The 23,096-nt window shown below is 51.0% G+C and overlaps 8 protein-coding genes across 8 annotated transcripts; 3 read left to right on the top strand and 5 right to left on the bottom strand.

Moving 5' to 3' along the window:
- Positions 1-93: 93 nt before the first annotated feature.
- IAR55_005561 (uncharacterized protein) lies at positions 94-3,267 on the bottom strand (the record flags this gene model as incomplete). Its single annotated transcript, XM_066948652.1, has 10 exons — positions 94-364; positions 436-1,025; positions 1,077-1,302; positions 1,442-1,692; positions 1,736-1,803; positions 1,846-2,175; positions 2,239-2,473; positions 2,581-2,892; positions 2,967-3,021; positions 3,107-3,267. The coding sequence occupies 10 exons, from the start codon at positions 3,265-3,267 to the stop codon at positions 94-96; spliced, it is 2,499 nt and encodes an 832-aa protein (XP_066801220.1).
- Positions 3,268-3,809: 542 nt separating this feature from the next.
- Positions 3,810-8,425, bottom strand: IAR55_005562 (urea carboxylase; the record flags this gene model as incomplete). Its single annotated transcript, XM_066948653.1, has 16 exons — positions 3,810-3,916; positions 3,973-4,095; positions 4,165-4,495; positions 4,545-4,606; positions 4,660-4,745; positions 4,805-5,150; positions 5,209-5,347; positions 5,407-5,712; positions 5,778-5,977; positions 6,035-7,152; positions 7,232-7,279; positions 7,329-7,404; positions 7,461-7,752; positions 7,816-7,893; positions 7,950-8,083; positions 8,158-8,425. 16 exons carry the CDS (start codon positions 8,423-8,425, stop codon positions 3,810-3,812), a joined length of 3,714 nt encoding a protein of 1,237 aa, XP_066801221.1.
- A 708-nt stretch (positions 8,426-9,133) lies between these two features.
- On the top strand, positions 9,134-10,129 carry IAR55_005563 (uncharacterized protein; the record flags this gene model as incomplete). Its single annotated transcript, XM_066948654.1, has 4 exons — positions 9,134-9,371; positions 9,429-9,504; positions 9,560-9,641; positions 9,710-10,129. 4 exons carry the CDS (start codon positions 9,134-9,136, stop codon positions 10,127-10,129), a joined length of 816 nt encoding a protein of 271 aa, XP_066801222.1.
- An 840-nt stretch (positions 10,130-10,969) lies between these two features.
- IAR55_005564 (uncharacterized protein) lies at positions 10,970-12,628 on the top strand (the record flags this gene model as incomplete). Its single annotated transcript, XM_066948655.1, has 5 exons — positions 10,970-11,133; positions 11,192-11,292; positions 11,349-11,459; positions 11,521-11,660; positions 11,717-12,628. 5 exons carry the CDS (start codon positions 10,970-10,972, stop codon positions 12,626-12,628), a joined length of 1,428 nt encoding a protein of 475 aa, XP_066801223.1.
- A 937-nt stretch (positions 12,629-13,565) lies between these two features.
- Positions 13,566-15,927, top strand: IAR55_005565 (uncharacterized protein; the record flags this gene model as incomplete). Its single annotated transcript, XM_066948656.1, has 7 exons — positions 13,566-13,943; positions 14,142-14,279; positions 14,342-14,427; positions 14,502-14,973; positions 15,080-15,467; positions 15,576-15,709; positions 15,814-15,927. 7 exons carry the CDS (start codon positions 13,566-13,568, stop codon positions 15,925-15,927), a joined length of 1,710 nt encoding a protein of 569 aa, XP_066801224.1.
- Positions 15,928-16,224: 297 nt separating this feature from the next.
- On the bottom strand, positions 16,225-18,843 carry IAR55_005566 (uncharacterized protein; the record flags this gene model as incomplete). The annotated part of the gene is made up of 15 exons (XM_066948657.1): positions 16,225-16,385; positions 16,452-16,503; positions 16,586-16,701; positions 16,802-17,026; positions 17,096-17,222; positions 17,283-17,326; positions 17,377-17,444; positions 17,500-17,579; positions 17,641-17,703; positions 17,819-17,867; positions 17,925-18,077; positions 18,180-18,264; positions 18,349-18,383; positions 18,446-18,498; positions 18,571-18,843. The coding sequence occupies 15 exons, from the start codon at positions 18,841-18,843 to the stop codon at positions 16,225-16,227; spliced, it is 1,584 nt and encodes a 527-aa protein (XP_066801225.1).
- A 943-nt stretch (positions 18,844-19,786) lies between these two features.
- On the bottom strand, positions 19,787-20,797 carry IAR55_005567 (uncharacterized protein; the record flags this gene model as incomplete). The annotated part of the gene is made up of 6 exons (XM_066948658.1): positions 19,787-19,949; positions 19,992-20,067; positions 20,139-20,209; positions 20,271-20,285; positions 20,356-20,465; positions 20,552-20,797. 6 exons carry the CDS (start codon positions 20,795-20,797, stop codon positions 19,787-19,789), a joined length of 681 nt encoding a protein of 226 aa, XP_066801226.1.
- A 28-nt stretch (positions 20,798-20,825) lies between these two features.
- On the bottom strand, positions 20,826-22,559 carry IAR55_005568 (uncharacterized protein; the record flags this gene model as incomplete). The annotated part of the gene is made up of 11 exons (XM_066948659.1): positions 20,826-21,021; positions 21,069-21,212; positions 21,267-21,295; positions 21,350-21,541; positions 21,584-21,707; positions 21,764-21,991; positions 22,085-22,154; positions 22,211-22,280; positions 22,334-22,370; positions 22,441-22,453; positions 22,526-22,559. The coding sequence occupies 11 exons, from the start codon at positions 22,557-22,559 to the stop codon at positions 20,826-20,828; spliced, it is 1,137 nt and encodes a 378-aa protein (XP_066801227.1).
- Between the last annotated feature and the right edge of the window lie 537 nt (positions 22,560-23,096).

The raw sequence follows: 23,096 nt of genomic DNA on the forward strand, positions 1-23,096 counted from the left end.
TTTATATATCACGATTCTCACGTAGGTAACATCGCAAAATATACAACATGTATCTCGCTTCGGGTGAATTCGATCGTACTACACCACACCCCGTCATCGCTCAGGATCATAACTCTGTACCGTGCCTACATCGAGATGCGGCTGGAGTAGATTGTCCAACAACGCCTGCGTTTCCCTGTCCAAGTCGCCTGTGAAGAAACCGAAACTAGGATCCCAGCTTGGATCGATCTGCTGAGACTGTCCCATTGACAAATCGAAATTAGGATTCTGATTGAATGGATCGTACGTGACTGGTGTGGCAAGGTTCGTATGCTGTGCATGTCGGTGTTGTAGGTTGTGATTCACGTTTGAGCCGGCAGGAATGCTAAGCGGAAAGCAGAAAAAAAAAGTCAGCCGACTACATGCGAGATTGACCGTGACTCGACATCCACTCACCTAGACCCATCTGAGATACTCGCTCCCGCCCATGCACTTAAATCATCAATCTGTCTCGGTGTCTGGTACAGGGTACCGTTGTAAGGAGGAGGTATAGGTTGTTGCGGGAAAGAGGGGTTCGCATACATTGGCATTGTGTAGGTCGGCAATGATCGAGGGGTGTCTCCAAAGGACGACGGCGAGATCAATGTTGGGTCCGAGGGAGGGTGATTCAGAGAAGTTGACGGTGGATTGCCCGAAGACAGATCCACACCATCACCATCGTTCTCCATCGACGTCCTTTCAGATGACCGTGTGCTGCTGCCCACTGACAGGCCGTACTCTGCCAATAGATTCTCTAACAATATTTGCTTCTGTTGAGCGGCCGGCCAAGAGAGCGCAATAAGCCTCATCAGCCGGATACATTCCTGTACTCGACCAAGCGCTTCCGCCTGTTTCTTCGGAGTTCGCGAGCTAGCCATGGAGAGGAGGTGAGTGGTACCGGCGATGAAACAGCACTGCAAGGCCGTGGGAGGGGTGAATCGAAGATCATGTAGACGATGCCACGTTTGGAGAAGAGTGATGACTTGCACTGCAGCCTTGTCGCATTGCTACGATCGAGGATTTAGCGACCAGTACCCAGATTGAAGCACAGGACTTACCTTGACCGCCCAAGCCGCTGTGGAGTTCTGAGCATTCACGACGCTGCTATGGCTAGCGCTGGCTGGCAGTCCAGCCAAGGGACGGTAGAATGGACGATGAAGGAGTATCACGAGCCAAGCGTGAGAAAGGTGCAACATGAGGATGTGAGGGAGGCCATTCTTTGGAGCATGATTGTAGAACGTCAATGCTGGTGGGAGACTTTCTAGCCAAGTACTGAGGGACAAGCTGAATAATATCAGCGTTGAGGTCAACAATTGGCGACTTACCTTATTTCGCTGATCACTCCTGTTCTTAGCAAAGTTGACATGTCCGCTTTGATGCCGTATCTGGTAGGTCAGCGACCAGGCTAAAGCAAGACACTCACAAAGTATTCATGATCCTCTCTCCGATTCTCATGAGCTTGACAGTCTCCACAAAAGTCGTACTGATCATACCAGGCTGGGACTTGATCGGATGATCGGAATTCGAATCGTTCTTGCTATCCCACATCAATTGATCCAGCTGTTCGTCGACAGTCGGGGGCAGCGCTGTGAACTCCGGCAGAGTTATTGATCGTCCTATGTAAGGCGCCCAAAGACCCTCCTGCACGAAAGTCGTCCAAAATGTGACGTTTCGCTGCACCACATCAGCTACAGCCCATCAGTAGTTGCGCACGCACCTCTCTCGCTTGGACAGCCGTCACGTTCCCTCTCTTCAACATTCTGCTGTCATCCATATTCAATCCGACTGATCACCTGTCAGCTATTGTTGCCTCGGTCACCGACTCACGAGCTACACCACATCTCAGCGCCATCCCGATATACAACCAACCCAGGTTATGTTCCGCCGATAAACTATGGTACGAGGCCAAATGTGCCAAAGCTTGCACCGTCGCCACGCTCGGTTTCTCCCCCTCGTGATCTATGAAGCTCTTGGCCTGTTTGGCGAAAATCCTTCGTGTGGCCGGAGAACGAAGGTATGGCTCGTCGCAAAAACCAAGGGCGATTGCCAGGATGGCGTTGTGCAACAGGGGAGAGTAGTGGGAAGTCTTGGCGTGAACATCGGCGTAGAGAGCTGTGTTCATGTCTTGTCGGAAGAGAATAGGATTGGTCCGTTGACCTGGACACGATGCTCATCAGCGAAAGCCCACGACCGCAGACGCGATAGCATCGATGCGCTCACCCCAACAAGCGTAGAAGCGGAAGAATCGATCCAAAGCAGAATCATGTTGCTTTTCCGTAAGATATACGTCTTGTGGCAGGTATCTTGCGAAGCCATTGGGTAAAGCGACGGGAGGTTCGGGCGACAGGTCATGATATGCATCAAGACCATTGACATGCTCATGGCTGTATTTACCAAGATGACGAAAGGCAGATGTCGGGCCGTGTACTTGCAGGTCGCCTGTTTCACCTTCAACCTAGATCACCGATATGCTCCCAATCAGTTCATCCTAAACAACGGTCATATGGTCTTCCTTCCCCAAGCGAGAAAGAAGAGAGTGACAGGACACAAATGAGAACTCACGAGATGATCTTGAGACCATTCCCTCAGATCTCCTGGTCCTTCACCCAAATCACCATCGCCCGACCTATGTTCACCCTCACCTCCTTTACTGTCATCCTGATCTTCTACTCCCCCTACATCCAGCTCTTTCTTCTCCACCCCGCTCGACATCATTTCTCCTCCCCAGCCCATATCCCCCTGTGCTTTGCCTGGATCTAAGCCATGTTCTCTCAGTAGTCGTTCGAGGTCCTGGACTCTTGTGGTCAACGCTTGGACCTGTTGTCGTGAGAGGGGTTTACGATAATCTTCTCTGGGTTCCCAGTAGCATTCGTCCTGCACAAGCTATCAGTCAACACGCCCATTCGGTGAGATCGACTCAATGATCCAGTCTACCCATTGACACACACCTTGTAAACAGCGCAGGTAGTACATGATGGTCTGACACCATCACATTTACATCTCCTAGACGGACCATCCACTCGATCAGCACTTGTTCGATGATATAGTCGTATGTGAACTATATCCAAGGAAGAACGAGGGGACGCACCTTCTCCTGCACGGTTCACAGGCTTTCCCAACATTGGTCCTCCTCTTCTTGGGCTGTGCATTGCTTGTTGCCGTCGAGCTGCTTGCGCCAGTACCCGTCGGAATCGATGTGCTCGTACTGCCCGAAGCTACGTTCGAGGTATTCCCAGGTATATCGCTCATCGTTGCGGTCCCGCTACCCTCACTGTACGAACTACACTATTATGGGAACGACGATGATGGGTGGTTGAGTGTAGGTGACGTTTGATGACAGACAAACGATTGCAGATTATGTCTGTTTCGACTCGTTGCCAAAAGTCAGCGAATGATGAAATAATGGTAATGATGAACGGGTAATGACCCTTTGATCCTTTATTACAGGAGTACGAGTGATTGCCCAGTCGGCGTCGGCGGGATTCGGGTTTCGTTTTGTTGCTCATGTGTGTAACTTGGTCAATCACTCTACTTGCCCAATTTGAATGAGCTCGCTTAGTATCAGGATCAAGATAACGATTGAAGCAACGGGATCTAGGTCATGGGGTTATGCATGGTGTCGCAAACCCCGCGCGCGAATGAGTTTGGGTCTGTTTCTGCATTCCAGTATGATACTTGAGCACGAAATAGCTGGTCATGGAATTGTGCCAAGTGGCTATTATACATCTCAGCGAAAGGAAAGAACTATCTATGAGCCTGTGTACATCTTCCCCATCCCTCTGACACCTCTTCTACGCTTTCAGAGTCAACACCGTCTGTCCGGGATCTAACACTGCTCCAGGCTTCGAGACGATCTTCTTAACCACTTTCCCATCCATACTCGCATCGGCCCGTACCGCTATGTCCGACCTCTGATCAGCACCAGATCATTCAAGATTGCAGTGAGACACTCACCGATTTCCATCTTCATCGCTTCGAGGATAGCAAGCGTTTGACCGTCTCTGACCGTGTCCCCGACCGCCACTTCGATCTTCCATACGCTAGATGTCATAGGTGCGATGACATTGATAGCCTCGCCTAAAATCACAAAAAACATCTCATTAGCACTTCATCTCATCAGAATCACTCTGTCGACGTTAGACACACCTTCCAGTTCTTCATCATCATCACCTTCTGCGGCTTTCTTCGCTTGTTCTTCTCTCCAAGCGTGAACCAATCGATTTTCTTCCTCTGTAGCTCTCTGACCAGCCTCGTTCCTTTTCTTGACAAACTCGGCAGTCTCCTCTTGTATACCTTCCAGGAATTTCCCGTAGGAAGAAGGGTCAAATGTCGTTTCTTCGAACTCGAAGGTGAATCGACCTGTCTTGAACTCCTCGTAGCATTTATCAAAGGCTGTCTGGTCGACCTCATAGAATTGTATCTGGTCAAACTCTCGAAGAAGCCAGGGATGTTCGAAGCCAGGTTTCGAGGCGTATGCCTGCACATGTATCAGCAATGAGTCAACGATTCGGCTACAAACTACTCACATCCCAGGTAGAGAGCGATCTACCCCAGAGCTGATAACCACCGGGTGATTCGAGAGGATATACTGTTGGAAATGTTCAGCAATGGTGATAGGCACGAACTCAGACAAGCACTTACTAACGACCAATGGTCCTCCCAATCCTACGGTACCCTCCGCCGTGAATGCTCTGACAGGGTTGTATTTTTGTGCGACATATACCAATCTGCAGCGGTATCAGTACTGACGATTGTATTTCCGGAGGGATTAGAACTTCTCGCTCACCTCGGATCTAAGGGGAGCATGAGAGGTGTTCCAGCCAAGAAGCTGACTTCCATGACGAGTTGAGGACAAGCCACGATACTCTTCTTCGCGAAATTCGTATCTTCCACGCCGTTAGCCTTCGCGATATACTCCATGTTGTCAGGCAAATAGACTGCTGATTTTCGGACGGTCTTCATGTAATCGGTAACGGCAGCTTTGGACAGGGGGTCGTCGAGCAAGATCGGGAATTTGAATATTCTGCTTGGAAGCGGTTGTGTGGAAGTGCCTAGTGTAGTTTCTAGGTCGATGAGGCTTTGCAGCATTTCCTTCTGGGTTGTCTTGAGAGAATCAAATTGGACGCAGTATGCTGTGTCGAGGTATAGATTAGCGAGAATCGCAGACTCCCTCGACGACCGTGGACTTACACCTCGCCGCTCCGATCACCGCCACCACTCCGCTGACACTACCGTCATTCAGTCGGTTGATTCGGTGCTGGATGTGTGCTCGTGTCAATGCAGCAGCAGTCATCGAACCATATGTGACGTGAATATGGCAATCACCAGCCTACGAAAAGTATCGATCAGTGCCTGCCCACTTGCTAAAGACAGCAATGAGTTGCGTACCTGTCTATACTTGATGTCCACGGTACCGTCAGAAGTGTTGGCAGGAATCTGGTGCAAAATAGTCTCCTGCCAATCTTCGGGGAGAGCTGTGTCGATCGATTTCAAGTCAGATTCGGCAATTTTCCCGCTAGCGAAATCGCTGGCTTGGGCGATATATGCTTCTGTTCGTTGTCGCAAGACAAGAGCAGAATCCCACGAGATTCGTTTCAGTCTGATCGAATCGCCGGGTCGACATTGTCCCAACCGCCAGAAGTCAGCCCTGACAATGGTTGTCGTTGTGGCCAAACCACCTGCCATTGGTGCGTCCTACCGGATGAGCCACCTATGTCAGCTATCTCGATCCTACAATTTTCTGTGACATGTAGACTCACGATCGGCAATATGACTGGATCATCACCGTTCCAATTCAGCCCTCCATACGAGTATGGCTCATCAATAACGTTGGCAGGATGACTTCCACCTTCGCCACCATCTGACCTAGCCCAATTGAGCCGAGGACCTTTCAATCGATAGCCGGACCGCGTAGCGTTGTGTGAGATCTTCCACTCAGTCTCATACAAAATCTTTCGATCTACCATCCAGGACATCAGTATATATAAGTCTGGACGGTCAAGGGAATCTTTCTCACCTTCCTCGGTCGTGAATTCTGGTTCGTCATGGGGTCCAGGCATAACATAGAGTTCCCACTTGTTCTTCCATAGACTGTCCAAGCGAGCAGCTTGAGGGATAGCCAGGGGTTTATATTCTTTGGCCCATTGCTCCGTCCTCGTGTCGAGCTCCAAACTATCGTTGGGTAGCAAATGTCGCCCTTGAAAACCACCAAGCTTGAGAGTTGAAGTGGTACTCTTTGAGCCGAGGTATTCTGGTACAGCGGGGAAACCACCTTTCACGGCGATATACGTTCGACATCCCGTACTGACCATGCCAAGCTTCAGGGTTTTGCCAGCAGGAACAAGTAATCGAGAATACATGTCGACCTTCTTGCCGTCAATGGTCGCTTCCACGACACCTCCGGTGATCGCCACAACCGCGGACACATGGAAGAGCACTTCAGGTCCAACCAGAGTCACTTCGAGAGCTTCGACGTTCTCGTCGTTCCCAACCAAAATATTCGCAAGACGGAAAGAGATAGGATCCATGGGTCCAGACTCTGGCACACCGTTACCGACACCTTGTCTTGCTGGCAAATCTTGGATCGTGGTGTATGCACCGCCCGAGATGACATCCACGGTAATGGGTGTGAACTTGAAGCTCTCACTGGTGAGGAAAGCGGTGGTAGTGTCTCCCTTTCTGAAAGCCTCAGAAGCTACGATTGCAGCGAGGTACTGGAAGTTGGTAGGACATCCTTGCACTTTGCTCTTCGTCAGCGTTGCCAGCATTTTGTCGGTCGCAAGATCGTGAGATTCGGCATCCCAGACGATGACTTTGGCAATCATGGGATCGTAGAAGGGCGAGATGTTGGTTCCTGATGTGATCCAAGTGTCGACTCGGACACCTTCCGCCGCGTACCATTGTACATTCTGGAGGAGACCAGGTGAAGGTGCGAAGTTTCTCGAGGGGACTTCGGCATAGACTCGAGCTTCGATGGCGAATCCCGTGGGCTTGGTCTTTTGTAATTTGCATAAAGCTTCAATCTCGAGACCGCCTTTACCCCGAGCTTGCATTTCGGCTTGTTGCAGCATTAGGGAAACGAGGTCGACATCATAGCACATCTCGGTGATACCGTGTTCGACCTGTAATCGGGTGCTAAGGCAAGTGCGATGTCAACACATACTTGCCATGCATCGATAGTGAGAGAGAATCGTGGAGTTGTGACCTGACTCACTTCATCTCCAGGAAGTAGAAGTCGCCAGTGAGGTCATCGACAAGGAATCTATGCACAAGTCAGTGGTACTTTCCAACATAAGAACGTATACACTCACTCCACTGTTCCTGCACTTCCATAACCCACATTGCTCGCCAGTGACACAGCGCAGGACGTCAATTCTTCTCTCATCCCTGAACGAAGTCTACGTCAGCTGGCTCTCTTCACTCTTACAGTGCTATCCACTCACCTGGTCGCCCGTGTACGAACGGTGAAGGACATTCTTCAACCACTTTCTGATGTCTTCTCTGAATACTACATTCCCTCTCTCCGAAATGGACCGCACCGCCTATCCCGTTCCCGAACACCTGAACTTCCACATGTCGAGACTTGGCGACGTACTTCTCCATGAACATGCCCGTGTTCTTGAACAGGGTCGCTCCTCTTGCGTGGACCGAAGCGAATGCGGCGAAGATTTCAGATGAGGAATAACATATTTGAAGTCCCATCCCACCTCCTCCTGCGGTAGCCTTGAGCATCACCTGAAGGAGCCAAGATAAGCTGGTGCCAGGAAGGACAGGAGCAGAAGAGCTTGCACTACTGACCGGGTATCCAATCTTTTCTGCTGCTGCTAAAGCGTCCTCCGCTGAACTGAGCAAGTCTGTACCAGAGATGACCGGTACCTGCCCCACGGACCTACGTCAGTAATAGATACCACTTCGAGCCAAGTAAAGCTCACCCCTGCTTGCACCGCCAGCTCTCGAGCGGTATGCTTCAGACCAAACTTCCGTATCACCTCGGAAGAAGGCCCAACCCATGTCAATCCTGCTGCTTCCACCTTCTCCGCGAACCCATCGTTTTCTGACAAAAAGCCTGCGAGTTCGATAAAGCGGTCAGTAAGCTGCACCCAACGACGGCAGATGAGCGAGCACAGGAGGACCACCTACCGTAGCCCGGAACGATCGCATTGGCTCCGCTCTTCCTCGCTATTTCCAGCACATCTTCCTCGCTGATGTAAGCCGTTTGATCGTTGCCGGGTAACAACCAAGCTTCATCCGCTGATCTGACGTGCGCACTCGACCTGTCCGCCTTGGAATAGATCGCTATGCTGACGAGACCGAGCTGCCTGCATGATTTGATGATACGACATGCTATCTCACCACGATTGGCTATGAGCACTTTCCGTATGTTCTGAAACGAATCGATGACGAGCATGGTGTTGTGTATCGATGAAGGGGCAGACAGAGTGGAGGGGTGGGGCAGGGGGGGGGGAATTTCAACGTGTGGACCGGTTATTATCTCGATGACTACTAAACTAGTCCAACTCATTCCTATTGTCTTCGCCGTCTCAATTGAATCAACTCGACACGAAGGTCCCTAGCTTCGCTTGGCCAAGACAAGCTTGCATCACCGTGCTACATCTTCCTCATGCACATCATGTCGCATCCATCGGGCTTATCTGGGTTTGTTGCACAAGCTACGTACTTGTTCTTGCTTCCGAAAGTTGTAATCAGTCGCCTCTCCATCCCGATCACGTACTGCACTGTATTTCGGGGAGATGCTCCAACCGATTTTCCGGTCAGATTCCGGGGAAACCATCTGTCTGCGTCTTAATCAGTTGAACCATCAGGTCTCGCATTGTCGTCCCTCAGTCATCGCTTAATCCTTCTAGATCAGGTGTGATATCGTATGGCAGGGTCCGAGTGTGGAACGGATGCGAGATGCATTGATTGGCGGGGTCTGTATCTTTTGTTTTCGGTCTGAAGGTTTGGTGAACATCACACCTATGATTTCGCTTTGAATGGTCGATTACATGTCATGATCAACCGACTTTCCATGTCATGGATACGGCCTTTACTTCGACCTAATCTCTCTACCATCTCCACTTCACGCTCCTTCACTCCAACGTCCTTTCATCGCAACATGGTCAACATCTCCAACGGCGCCGGCGCCGGCTCTGTCCCATCTCATCAATTATCGCGGATCGAGATCAACGTCGATTGCGGCGAAGCATTCGGTCTCTGGGAAGGTGGACCTGACGAGGAACTCATGCCCATGATCGATGCCGCGAACATTGCTTGTGGGGGACACGCTGGTGATCCAGTCATCATGAGACGGACGGTCGCCCTGGCAAAGAAGCATGGCATCAAAGTTGGAGCTCGTGAGTGATCATAACTGTCTTCATGTTCCGTTGCCCAGCTGATGATGTCCATTGTAGATCCAGGATTTCCTGACAAGGCTGGGTTCGGAAGAAGAGTTTTGGCCATGAGCGCAGAACAAGCGTACGCGGAGATGTGAGTTCGGTCGACCTCTCCTCAGACGGCGCGTGACAAGCTGACGCTCTCTCAGGTTGTTCCAAGTGGGCGCGTTGAAGGCGTTCTTGAACGAAGCGGAGGTCCAACTTAATCACATCAAGCCCCATGGCATGTGGGTTAGTACTTAGCACTTCTGTCTTCATCTCCCCAACGATCAGGCTGATTCCCTTTTCTTTCTCTCCAGTACATCATGATGCAAGATAACGACGCGGTGAACGATGCTGCTATGCGAGCGATATCACACTTCAAGGTACCTGTCTATGGTCTTCCTGGTACTCTCCACGAATCTGGAGCGAAGAAGTACGGAATCCCATTCATCCCCGAAGCATTCGTCGACGTCAACTACAATCCCGAGGGCGCTCTGCTAGGTGTACCAGGAAGCAGGAAGATGGACCCAGAAGAGATCTACCGTGCGACTAAGAGTTTAGGAAAAGAAGGATTAGTACCCGCCGTCAACCACGTCCCGGTAGATGTGGGCGTGAGGGGCAAACCTTTCACATTGTGTTTACATTCAGATTTCAAAGGTTGTAGAGAGAACGTTGCAGCTGCTAGAAAGGCTGTAGACGAGGTTAACAAGGAGTTGTACAATGACGGCGTTTTGTAAGTCCGGCTTTCGCTTCGACAAGTAAGCATAGACAAGTTTCATGGCATGTATTGGCTTTTCGCACTCCAGTTCATGATGGTTGTCCATCTGGAATCATGAATTTGACTATGATGCAGTGCGACGCTACAGAGTCGTCCCACTCCTGTCGTACCATTCTGTGGAGTCGATCTTTGTAACTCACCCCATCTCGTCCACCTGTCAGGTACGAGATCCAGGAGTGTAGTAACCCTCGCTATCAACTATCACCACATTATCAGCATCCGGTCATGTTCCACTCCACATTCGTCAATCAATCAGTTGCAGGATCGACCCTTCTCTCTCCCCGGACCACGGACCACGGAACAACTACAAGAAGGATTTCTCCATTCTCAAGAGCAGAAAAATGACGGTATCGATCTGCTTCTGCTGGAATTGGTCCGAAGCTGAGAACGTAAACGAACTCAGGATCTTGTTATCAAATCAGACCTCAAAGCTTGTCCCGATGGGATTCTCGTTTTCGGACATTTAGGTGACTCGACACTCCCCGGAAGATGGACGGAAATTTCGGTACGGTGGTGGGACTTCGGTTGCTTGGGGAACAAGAAAGGATGATCGTTATCGACGACCATGATGCATCGAATCACCTTGCTATCATTCCGTTTCCACTTGGCTGTACTACCGTAAACGTGAATTACATACGAGACTCATTGTGATAAGGTCATGTTCCGGGATACTCAGACTCCACCCTTCCTTCGCGAACACATATATATCAAGTGTCCGGCACCGGTATAGTTCGGCGTCTCTCTTCCCATTCTTCCATCCATACCATCTAGCTAGCTAGTCTCTTTACCACTGATTTCAATGGCATCCGGGATGAGTGACGTCGAAAAGAACTCTTACACCGACCCCACAACGGTCCCGGTGTCCGACCCTTTGGACCCAAAGTACGGCGATGAGACACCCGAATACGATGCCGTCTTCGGTGAGATCAGAGAGGGTCAGGTCAACTACAAATCGGTCGGATGGTGAGTAGCTCTCATTGCTGGAGCAATGGCAGCGAAGGCTGATCCGATGCATACGTAGGATCATGGCGACGATCATCATGCTGAAAACTATCATTGCTTTGGGTGTGCTGGCCATGCCTACAGTCTTATCGGCCACCGGTGGTGTGCCTGGATCATTGAGTGAGTTGCACTTCACCGGACAGACAATCATAGTTCATTCCTTACACAAATCTCAGTCATCATTGCGATCGGTCTCATAACAACCTGGAGTGGTCACGTCGTCGGTCTGTTCAAGAAGAACCACCCCGAGGTCTATTCTATGGACGGTGTAGGCTATGTCCTCGCTGGTAAGTTCAACGGGTGGCCGAGATGATGATGCCAATGCTGATGACAACGTTGATGTGACAGGACGATTCGGTCGAGAGCTTTATTCCGTTGCCTATCCCCTCTTCATGATCTTCTTGTCTGGTTCTGGTTTCGTCGCCATTTCCATCGCTTTCAACGCCGTTACCGCCTATGGTACCTGCACCGTCGCTTGGGTCGTCGTTGTACGTCATCACCTTGTCCGATCCCTTTCATCTCTTGCTGACTCCCCCCCCCGTAGGCTATGGTCGGTACATTCGCTCTTGCTTCCATTCAAACCCTTAGCAAGGTCTCAATTCTCGGTTGGATCGGCTTTGTCTCCGTCATGTCCGCCATCTTGATCATCACCATTGCTGTCGGAATCCAAGATCGACCTTCCGCTGCTCCTCAGACTGGACCTTGGGACAAGGACATCTCCGCCGTCAACCACGCCGGTACCTTCCTCGGCGGTATGGGTGCTGTCTCCACCGTCGTCTTCTCATACTCTGGTACACCCGCCTTCTTCAACGTCGTTGGTGAGATGAGAAACCCCAAGAACTACGACAGGGCTCTCTACTGCTGTCAATCCATCGTCACCGCCACCTACCTCACCATCGGTATCGTCGTCTACTACTTCTGCGGTCAATACCTCGCCAACCCCGCTCTCGGATCTGCTGGTGTCATCATCAAGAAAGTCGCCTACGCTGTCGCGCTTCCCGGTCTGTTCGTCTCTGTCACCATCTACACCCACGTCGGAGCCAAGATGATCTTCGTCCGACTATTGCGTGGTTCCGACCACCTCACCTCGCACTCTTTCGTCCACTGGGCAACATGGTTGGGGTGTGTTGGCGGCTGCGTCACCCTCTCATTCATCTTGGCCGAGGCCATTCCTTTCTTCGGCGATCTCGTCAATTTGATCGGTGCCACCCTCGGTACATTCATGTGCATGGTCTCCAACGGTTGGATGTGGCTCCACGACAACTGGCACCGTCGACACGAGGACAAGTCCTTGTACTTCAAGGCCCTTGTCGTCCTCAACGTCTTCTTGATCGTAGCCGGTGCGTTCATCATGATTACGGGAACCTGGGCAGCAGCGGTCAGCATTCGAAACTCGTATGCCACCGGAAACATCTCCCGACCTTTCTCCTGCGCCGACAACAGTAACTCCAGTTAGAAGTGACTTGTGATCGTACAAGAAGTCATCTTGGATAGATTAGTAGAATCTTCGGTTTTCGTTCCCTCCGTTCCGTTGCAGGTAGTAAACATATTATATTTACATGTTCATTTTAGCGATGGAGTGTTGTTCACATGCATAGGAAATACGTGATATGGCGAGTGCACGGATGCGCATGTAAGCCGTTCACAACTGGATACATACCTCAGGTCTTGTCCCGGAGAGGCAGGCTACCACCCACTGAGTAGGGGTTGGGTGTTCATGTAGTTGGTCTGATCGGCACGCAATAAGTCATGATGCTGCGCGACGATCAGTTTCACGGGGCACACAGCTCTATACGTGGGTCTCTCACTCGGCTGGTAGAGGTGTTCCCCCGTGGACTCTCGTACATGTACCAATACATGTACCGACCCCAGCATGTCTTGGCTGAAATTCGGTAAAGCCTCTCATAGCCGTTGTGCACATCCAAGACGCTCTTCGGTTACTTTTTCAATCCAGGGTAACGACAGAACGGTTTTCGAATTTTGCGTCCAAAAGTCAACTAAGCGAGTCTGTCTCTCTCTCTCCCTTCATGCTACTTGCCTCTGTTTGGCTCCAAACCCCGTCGTATGGTGGACCTTTTCCAGACCCGCATCTGTCCTGCACCTGAGACCTACGTTACTCATCTGCCGGATGCCTGTCGATTGCCGCTACGAGTCGTATGATATTGCGTGCTCATGATATATGCCGCCTAGTTCAGATCCGACTCTTCCTTTTTTTTTTGGATCGTTTCGTTTGGCAGTAAAGTTGATGAAAGATGCAAAAACGTCAGAGAGTTCGCATCTCCCATATACACTCCCTCACGACGTTGAAATCCACTGAATTCTTCCGCTTTACTCAATTGGTGCCCCTTCAGACCTGAGAAAGGAGAACGAGAAAAGCAGAAGAGACAGGAAACATGGGGGACGGGAAACTATTGAAAACAGTGACCAAATCATCTCCTTCGGACGAACAGTCCAAGAATGACGATCTGAGCTCAATCAAACACGGACACGGGCTCGGAACCGACCACGATCATGATCATGACTTGGAAGGCCATCACGATGCAGCGGACGTCCCTCGATACGGAGTAGGCGGAGTAGGAAAGACCCAACGACGGCTGAGCGCGAGACATGTCACGTTCATAGGTTTTGGGGGTGGGATAGGGACTGGTCTGTTCATCGGGACAGGAGCGGCGTTGGCCAAAGCTGGACCGGCGGGACTGCTGTTGGCCTATGTGGTCGTCGGTGCGATCTTGTGGTGTGTCATGGAGGGTCTGGGAGAGATGGCTACTTTGGTGAGTGTCGGGGCGATTTTGTTTAGTCTTCTGCTACTAGCCATGCGCTTTTCGTCTTCTCGAGGTCATTGCTGGCCCCCGTCATGAGGCCACGATGGTACCGGGAGATGGTCATTCATTGGGTCACACTCAACGAACCCATTTGAGACCATGTCAGCGCAACATCGAGCCTCCAGCTGATGTGACATCTCCCTCCAGATACCACAAGCTGGTACTTTCCCCCACTTCGCATCCCGTTTCATCGACCCAGCAGCTGGTTTCACTCTCGCCATTTCGTACGGATACTGCTACACCATCGCTATTGCCAGTGAAGTGTCAGCCGCCGCTGTTGTAGTGGTGAGTTGGGAGTCCTCATCTGCGATGTACAAGTCATGGCTGATTGGCCGATCCCCTGCTAGTCGTATTGGTCTGACATCACTCCTGCTGTTGTCATCACTGTTGGTCTAGGTTTGATCTTCGTCATCAACATGCTAAACGTGAGAATGTGAGTGGCGCCCTCGCCCTCAGCGGTCAATCTTGGCTGTTCGTATTGAGCTTTGCTGATGTAGCTCATCTCAGATTCGGCGAGACCGAAGTCGTCACAGCATCCATCAAAGTGATCTGTTTCATCGGTCTGATCATCGTTTCACTGGTGATCACCCTGGGTGGCGCACCGAACCACGACCGTATCGGCTTCAGGTACTTCCACAATCCCGGTGCATTCACAGAGTACAACGGTATCCCAGGCTCGCTCGGACATTTCCTGGGATTCTTCAGCGCCTTGATCAACGCTTCGTTCTCATTCATCGGCGTCGAGACCGTCGTCATCGCCGCTGCTGAGACGGTCAACCCGCACAAGGTCATCCCTAAAGCTACCAAGAGGGTCACCTATCGGATTGCATTCTTCTATGTCGTCGGTGCGTTGATGATCGGAATGACTATCCCCTATAACGACCCGAATCTTTCTTCTGGATCCGGTAATGCCAACTCATCACCTTGGGTCTTGGCGATCAAGAACGCTGGTATCCCCGCCCTGCCCTCGATCATCAATGTGAGTAATTCAACATCTATGGCCGCCTCGGTCTTTTTTTTTTATCTCTCTTTGGTCAAGCTCATTGAGCGACAAACTGACATCGATTCATCTTGTCATCTTGTAGGCGGCAATCCTCACTTCGGCGTGGTCGGCGGGTAACTCGTACTGCTACATCGGAGCGAGAATCATCGTCGCCATGGCAGTCGATCGACAACTCCCCCAATTCTTCGCCAAAGTCAACAAACAAGGCGTGCCGTACTACGCCGTCATCGCCTCGTTTGCCTTCGGTCCTCTCGCCTATCTCTCACTGGGTTCGGGCGGCGCGGCCCAAGCGTTCAGTTGGATCCTCTCGCTCTCGACCGTGGCAGGCTTGTTGGCTTGGATGACGCTTTGTATCTGTTTTATCAGGTTTCATGCGGCTTGCAAAGCCCAGGGTGTGGATAGGAACACCTTGCCGTATAAGGGTAGATTTCAACCTTATGCAGCTTGGGTCGGTGCGATCGGTTCTTTGAGTAAGTCAACACACCCTTTCTCCTTCTCATATTCTGGTTATTACTACTGCTCGTTGTCCGTCGACCGATTATCGCATACGGCTGACCCGCTGTACTTGGGACCGTTAGTTATCACACTCTTCTCCGGATTCAGCGTGTTCCTAAGCGGCAATTGGAGAGCAGCCGATTTCATATCGAGCTACATCGGTATCCCAATCTTCATCGTCCCTTTCATCCTCTGGAAGATCATCAAGCGAACAAAGGTGAATTCCCATTTCCAGCCAGACCAAATCGAACCACACCACTTCACACTTCACGTCAATCCCATCATGTCATACTGACTGTCGGATTTTTCCTCTCTCTGCAGTTCCTCCATGCGTCTGAGATAGATCTCTGGTCAGGTCGATATGACCCTTCCGAGGCTCCGGAAGATAAACCACCGACGACTTGGTGGGGTAAATTCTTGGCGTGGCTCTTCTAGCTCTTAGATGGCATGTATAGCATAATATATGACTTGATGGTCATCAAATCAAGATGAACCAAAATAAAGTGTACGAGGACCAGAAACAACGATCTCAAAATATTTCGAATAACAGACCTGTTCGATAAATCCCCCCCTTTTTTTTCTTTTAACAATTGTTCTTCTCCTCAACTTCTTAGATACCTATTCATTTCCTTTCGTCCAGAAACAAGACGTGCCCGAATCAACCCTTCTGGCTGAGACGCGCATTCGCTCGCTCAAAGCATCCGAGACACTGTTGCACCTTCAACCACACGGTCACTTGATATCCACCTCGGCCGTTCTGACGGTCGACAGCGTCGGACCACGATAATGTTTTCTCGCGCTGACACCATACCATAACGCGGCGATGAATGAGAATCCCGCAAAGACCACGCTGGCATAGTTCATGGACTGTGGTGTTACAGGGATGGCGGTGGCTACATCACGGTGTCAGCGGCGGCGACGAGCGGGCCAGAAGGGTTGGGGTGACACGGAAGACTCACGCATGCAGAAGAGGATGATGGAGAAACTGATCCAAACCACTGTGACGATGTTCTGGAATTGAAATGGGCCGATGTGTTAATAGCGTCAGAGTCGATGTTGACGAGAGGAGAGGGGACTAGAAGCGTTTACTCACGATGACATATCCGAATTTCCCCAATGAATACGGTGCGTTCTTGACGGCTGTCCTCCTTCTGAGCAATGAACATAGGACGGGGAAAGCATAAGAGCAACCGAGACAAATTGTGGCGACTGTGAAATTTCCATGATCAGCGACCTGCACACTGTGTTGGAAGCGAAACTTTCGTTGGATGATGCACCAAGACGGGGTCAGTGATGGAAGCTCGCTCACCTCCTGTGAAAGCGTTGAAAGCAGCACTTGAACCGAGATAGATCAAGCCCAACAAAGCACAGACGACCGTCGAAAGGATCAGAGAGTTGATCGGGATGCCGAATCGGGGATTGACGACCTTCCACCATTGAGATCCTGGAATACCTCCATCTCTCGAAAAAGCCCAAGTACATCGAGAGGCAGCGGTCAGAGAACCGATAGTTGCGAAGACCCAGATACCGAGGACTGCAAGTGGGATGTACAGATATAAGCCCTGGTAAGCTACCATTCGTTGGCGTGGGCCCTCGCACTCACTCAGGAAGAGGAGACCTAAGGCCGCACCAGCACTGCCTGTCACGGTCTTGTAGAGCAAGGGCATTGGCTGTAAGCTGGCGACAGCGAGGAGAGGCTCAATAGCGGGAAGGACAAAGTTGATAGGTAGCTATCCACCCTCGAGTCAGCCAAACACTGCTCCGCGAAAATCTGAGGTACGATCACTCACGAGGTAGACAAGACCGGTGATAGCGGCAGCAGCAACCGAGAGAACTGAGTAGTTGATCAGGAAATATCACCACTTGGTACAAGCTCTGACCTACCCATTGCCCTGGGCACCTCCCTAGCAGGCTCCTTGACTTCTTCACACAATGCCGCGACCATACCATATCTATATTCCTCCTTGTCAGCACCTTTTCTGACTACTCGCAATTCATCACACTCACCCGGTCAGAGTGTAGGCCGCTTGTAAGAGACCAACGAACCATGCCCACCCATTCGGCCAACCAGAGTTGGAAGCGTCAAACTGTCGCGTACATGTCAGCACTTGACCCAGCCAAGCTCGCTCGGACGATCGGTTGACTCACATGGGAAAAGGCGAATTTCCCAGAGTTACGAGTATCGGCCATCGCGAGAAGAGTGATGATGATCTAGTAGAGATTGTCAGATTGTCGTAGCCAGCAGCACCTGCTTTGTCCACTTACACTACGACGAGACGGTCAGTGTCGTCGCATCAAGATCTTTCAGAACAACTCACATAATGACAGACGCGCCAGTCCAATACAAACAGATGGTGTTGAGTTTGTCCAGATGTCTAGGCGGACGTGTCAGTAGTGTGTCGGGATGGAGACTTGAGTGACAGCCGACTCACTTGGCGAAGAATATATTGATGAGCAGGGAGACCAATAATGATGCCCAGTAGACCAGGCATGTCTGCCAAGCTGTTGGCACGTATTCTTCGTGGTACAGCGTAGCTGCGGCTAGGATGAGTTGACTGCCTCCAAAAGTGATGGATGCGGTGACGCTGAGAGCGACAACCATGGTGATGTCAGCGACACTGTCCCCGGTCCAGCCCTCTCCTTCCACCTCTCCGGTCTCCCCTCGATAACGAGACAAATCGACTCACGTCCAATTACCGACTGTCCCGAGCCAGCCCGTAAGGTAGCTTGCAAAGGCGCTGTATTTCGGTGTAGACAACATTGCAGACCAGTCTGCGGAGAAACCGGACCGACTTTCAGCTCTCTGTCATCGATACAGACGCTCAGAAGCAAGCTTGATTGTGAAGTAGCACTCACAGTAGACACCTCCGGACGTTGGGTAGACCGAGCAGCTGACAAAGTTGATCGTCAGTATCTTTACTGTAGGTGCTCTGCACCAGACGACATCACTCACATCTCGGCTAGACTCGAAGCGATCGCCATAGAAACGAGCGACACGAAGACCCACTATTTCCCATTCCCATTCGCATGGATTCCGTCAGTTTCCTCCTCACAGATGCAATGTGAACGTGCACCTACACCATAGAGGATAGTGACGGGCCCACCGTCCGTCAAGGCCAGATTGAGGGTAGTACTCGTCCCAAAGGGTACTGCCATGATAGCGAAACTCAACCCGAGGACACTGATCATGCCCAAATTCCTCTGTAGCTCCTGCTTGTATCCCATCTCCTCGAGTCGATGTGCCGCGTCCGACGACGACATGTCGGCTATCATCCCATTCTCCATCCCGTTCCCCACCCCTAATTGATGTTGTTGAGCCGTCACTCGTTTCTCGACGTTCTTGTCGTCCATCTTGCTGAATGGTCTATGGTTTCAGCGCTATTGATGAGGACCGGAATCGGGAACGCAACAGACTGACAGATATGACTGATAGAGAAACAGATCAAGTGAGGAATGTATAACGATGAGTCGGAAAGTGATAGCATTGACTGCTGACCTCACTGCATACATTCTCAGAGATAAGCCGTAACGGAACGATCTCACATCTCACATTTCGTTCATGATTCACGTCAATGAACCTACGGTGAATCCTCTCTACCGAGCGAGGTACGCTCTCATATCTCTCCGGTCCAACATGCAGCTGCACGAAAGCCTGCAAAGTCTAGCGAAGCGACCTACGGGACCGCCTGAAAAGCCATGAAAGAAAAGACGTCATCTGTCTCTGGTTCTCGTCCCTCTCTTTAAGCGAGATTACCATATCTAGTCCAGATCCCCACCCACCCCGCTAGTCCGTATCAATCGTATCAAGCAAGACCCAAAAGTAGTCGTAAGTTGAAGCTTTTTATTGCGTTCCATGTAACCGAGCACCGATCAAAGGGGAAGAAACGCAGAGATAATCTCGTTTCGGGGAATATGGAGTCAAAACTTGGATAGTTAGTTACCTTGCGTTATCGCTCTGCTCTTGGCGAAATCATCACACTCGACATCTCCGCCTCACATCGTGTCAAATTCAATCCTTCTACGAGTGCGCGTGAAGGACGGACCAGTGTTCTTATCATTTGTTGTTCGTAGCAGAGATGCCTATGCAATGCAAGTGGATCTGAGACCGGGCTTCTTGATGCAAACTTCACGAACGTGCATCAATCATAGGGGTGTATAGTCGCCCCACCTTTGATATCTTTGTACACATCCCGACTTGTAGATACAGCCCTACAGTCGACTACATCATAAGGAAACAAGGGAACTCTCTACCGCATTTATTGAGACCTGACATCATGCCCGGATACATCATCGACTAAACAGAGTGGCTCTGCGCCTCGGCGATCCCCGATTGTCCGGATAAGTGAGACCGAGGGGTCAAGAGTGCACTTGCACCTGCACCAGAACTTGTATTTGTACTCGTGACAGGCTCGGGCTGCCACGCCTTGTTGTCTTCGAGACCTTCCAGCTCTGCTGCCCTGAGCATGATCAGCATCGGGGAATCTGTGTCGTAGACTTACAATAAGGCTGAGTCTCTTGCGACGATCGACAAAGCTTGGATCAAAAAATCGATATCGCCGTTAAGGGCTAAGGCGCCTAAGAGATTTGCATTGTCAACGACGGCGTCATTTGTAACAGTCGTCTGCGAGAGAAATAAGCTCGCTCACCTAGAGTCTCCCCTCTGATCTCTAGTCGTTTCACTTCTCGAAGTAGCATCTCGGCAGCGAGAACCCACATACTACAGCACTGATCAGGATGGCACTTTATAGCGGCTCCGGACAAGCTGCATCTATACTCACATGTAGACGAGGAGACTGAGCGACTCGATGTCCTGCACTCGGTCAGCGACTTACTGTGTTTCAAGCACTCACGGTAGCAGCGCACAACCTGACCAGATCTACCGTATGTCTCGCTTGATACAATGCTGCATCATTCGGCCCGTCGTATGTGTTGGTGTCAGAATAGTACATCCTCGCAGCTGTGAGGAAGAATTGCTGGGAAAGTGTCAGCGATCTGATCAACAGCTCAATGTGGACGAAGGTAGTCTGTGTCACACCGGGGAAAGGAAGTGATCACACACAATCGTCAATGTCGATGGAGCAAACTTTCTCATACCATCCACTGATACCTCGGGCGATTTCATTGCGACCGGCAGAGTCTTGTCAAATTGCTCAATAGCCAGTCCCAGCTGCTGGGACGAGACCGGCATGGGTAATCTTAATTGTGATTCGATCGAGCCGACTGGCTTGATCCCGAATCGACGTACGGAACTCCTTCCCGCAAGGTGGAACAAGACGGTGGCTTGTATGACATATCCACTGGACATGTTAGCCTCTGCAACGGAGTGCGATGACTCACAAATGGGTCTGCGGCGGGACCTGTTCATGGGGTGACTTGAATAGATCCGCCACATGACAGTCCGGTACACTCGAGCCTTCACCGTATGTTCCCCAAGGGTTAGGCAGAGGCGTGACGACGTCCAGTATATCTATGTGGAGCGGCATGCAAGTGGCGATTGATGCACTCATGTCCAGCATGGCGACGGACCAGCTGCGACAAGTGTCAACACGTGTAGCAGTTGCAACTGAGTGACTCACAATGCATATATTCGGTCAGCAAGCTCGACATAATCTCGGGGCAGATTAACGAAAGGGCGTCGACGCAGCAGTAATCGCACCCGTCCCGGCGGTTCTATCGACTTTGATGAAGGGATCTGATCGAAACAGCATCCAGTGGCGATTCTGATAAACATAAGGCTCAGTTTTAATGTCAGAGACTGAGCCGTGATCACTCACCGACATGCCTCCGCCGTCATCATCAATGCCTGGGAAGAAGTGGAAGAATGAGCGTGATCAACACCCACAGCAGCACGACCCACCTCGCCCTCTCTGAACTCGGTCCACAGCCATTCACACATGAGCACAGCTGCTCTCATGAGATCCAGCATGTTGGACCGCATTGTTCCATAGTCCTTGATAGCACCCCGGAACGCTGACTGGGCTGCATCGTAGTACATTTCTGTCTTTGCGCGAACAGAAGGTATGAGAGAAGCACGTGTGACCGTCATATACTGGAAAGCACGATTAGCAGATTTAGCAAACTGTCAACGTACTATAGCGTTCAGCAGTGCAGGATGCGGACGCTCTGCGTCATCCGGTGATGCTAGACGCTCGTAAAACCGGGTTATGCTCATCTCCAGGCCTGAGAACGTTTGATATGTGAAATAGAGCCATAGGCTGCAGTTCACGAAGGCATCAGCGGCCAGGCAGCACAACGAGGACTAAGGACATACTACTGCTCTTGATCAAACTCTGGGGTAGGAGCGTCGAGCGTCGGTATATCCAACAACCACGAAAAATCCAGCTCGTCCAGATGAGCCGGTAAAGGCTGATCCGCTCCTGTCCCAGCCGAAGGCTGAAAAGAATGCAATCCTGGATTCCGGGCTGGGTAAGGTGCTGGTCGTGAGATCTGCGAGCCATGTGAAGGGTAGATGCCGCCGTTTTGGTAGGAGGTCTCGTTGCTGAAGACGAGACGGTTGAGATAATGAGCTTGACATCGGGCTCTTTGTTGGTGTGGTGACCCCGAGATCCAGCTTGGGATCAGGTACACTCACCTGACGCTTCTCTCACTTCGACCCTGCCCATTCTCATATCTTCTTTCCAGATATAGTCTCCGTGCCGATGCTACACGGACCTTTTGAGAATCTTGTGGATCCCATGGTTTCTACAAGACTACTCACGCTCTGGATATGTGCACAGTCTGTCATGTTGAACACAGTTCATGCACTTTGGCTTCTGAGCCGGACATTTCTGAGACGCTGTCAGCGTCGGCGTGGACAGGACCGGATCAATGAACCACTCACGATCTTACGCAGCTTGCATTCCTCGCAAGCAGAATTCCTGTTCTCCCTCCGGACTTAGCCCTCGACTCCTTCGATCATACAAGGGACACACATAGGAGATTACTCACCGCGATAGTGGACCTGTAAAAGAGAGATGAGCGATCAGTCAATGACGACATGGTGGACCTCCACGCAACCGGGAAGGCCGCTCACGTTTGACGCTTGTCGTAGCGGTTGAGGGATGCATCGTCAACAATCTATTACCGCGGGTACAACGTTGAGGATGAGAAAACGGATAGATGTCTTGCACCATTTTGCTATCATTCATCACCCCATTGACCGGATGTCGGTCACTCCACGTGGGATGACCGAGAGTCCTATCTAAGCCTATGACTGACGTGGAATTGTCAAGCTCCCCAAAGAGAACCGAGAACGGATTCAATCATATCATAAGCTTTATCTCGGGTAGGTTATCGGGTCAGATCTTTTCTGAGGCCGAGATGCGTACCATCCCGCAGGGATCACGTGGTCTAACTTTTCTGAGGCCGAGATGAGATCTTTCTGAGACCGAGATGCGTACCGTCCCGCAGGGGTCACGTGGTCTACTTTCCTCTGAGACCGAGATGCGTACCATCCCGCAGGGATCACGTGGTCTACTTTCTTCTGAGACCGAGATGCGTACAATCCCGCAGGGATCACGTGGTCTAACTTGGGCGCTTACGGTTAAAGACGTGCCGTGCCATTGAAATCAAAAACAAAAAAAGTTGCGAAAGGGTAGAGTATA

Source organism: Kwoniella newhampshirensis, chromosome 11 (genome assembly GCF_039105145.1).
Source record: "Kwoniella newhampshirensis strain CBS 13917 chromosome 11, whole genome shotgun sequence".
In the NCBI taxonomy this organism is placed as follows: domain Eukaryota; kingdom Fungi; phylum Basidiomycota; class Tremellomycetes; order Tremellales; family Cryptococcaceae; genus Kwoniella; species Kwoniella newhampshirensis.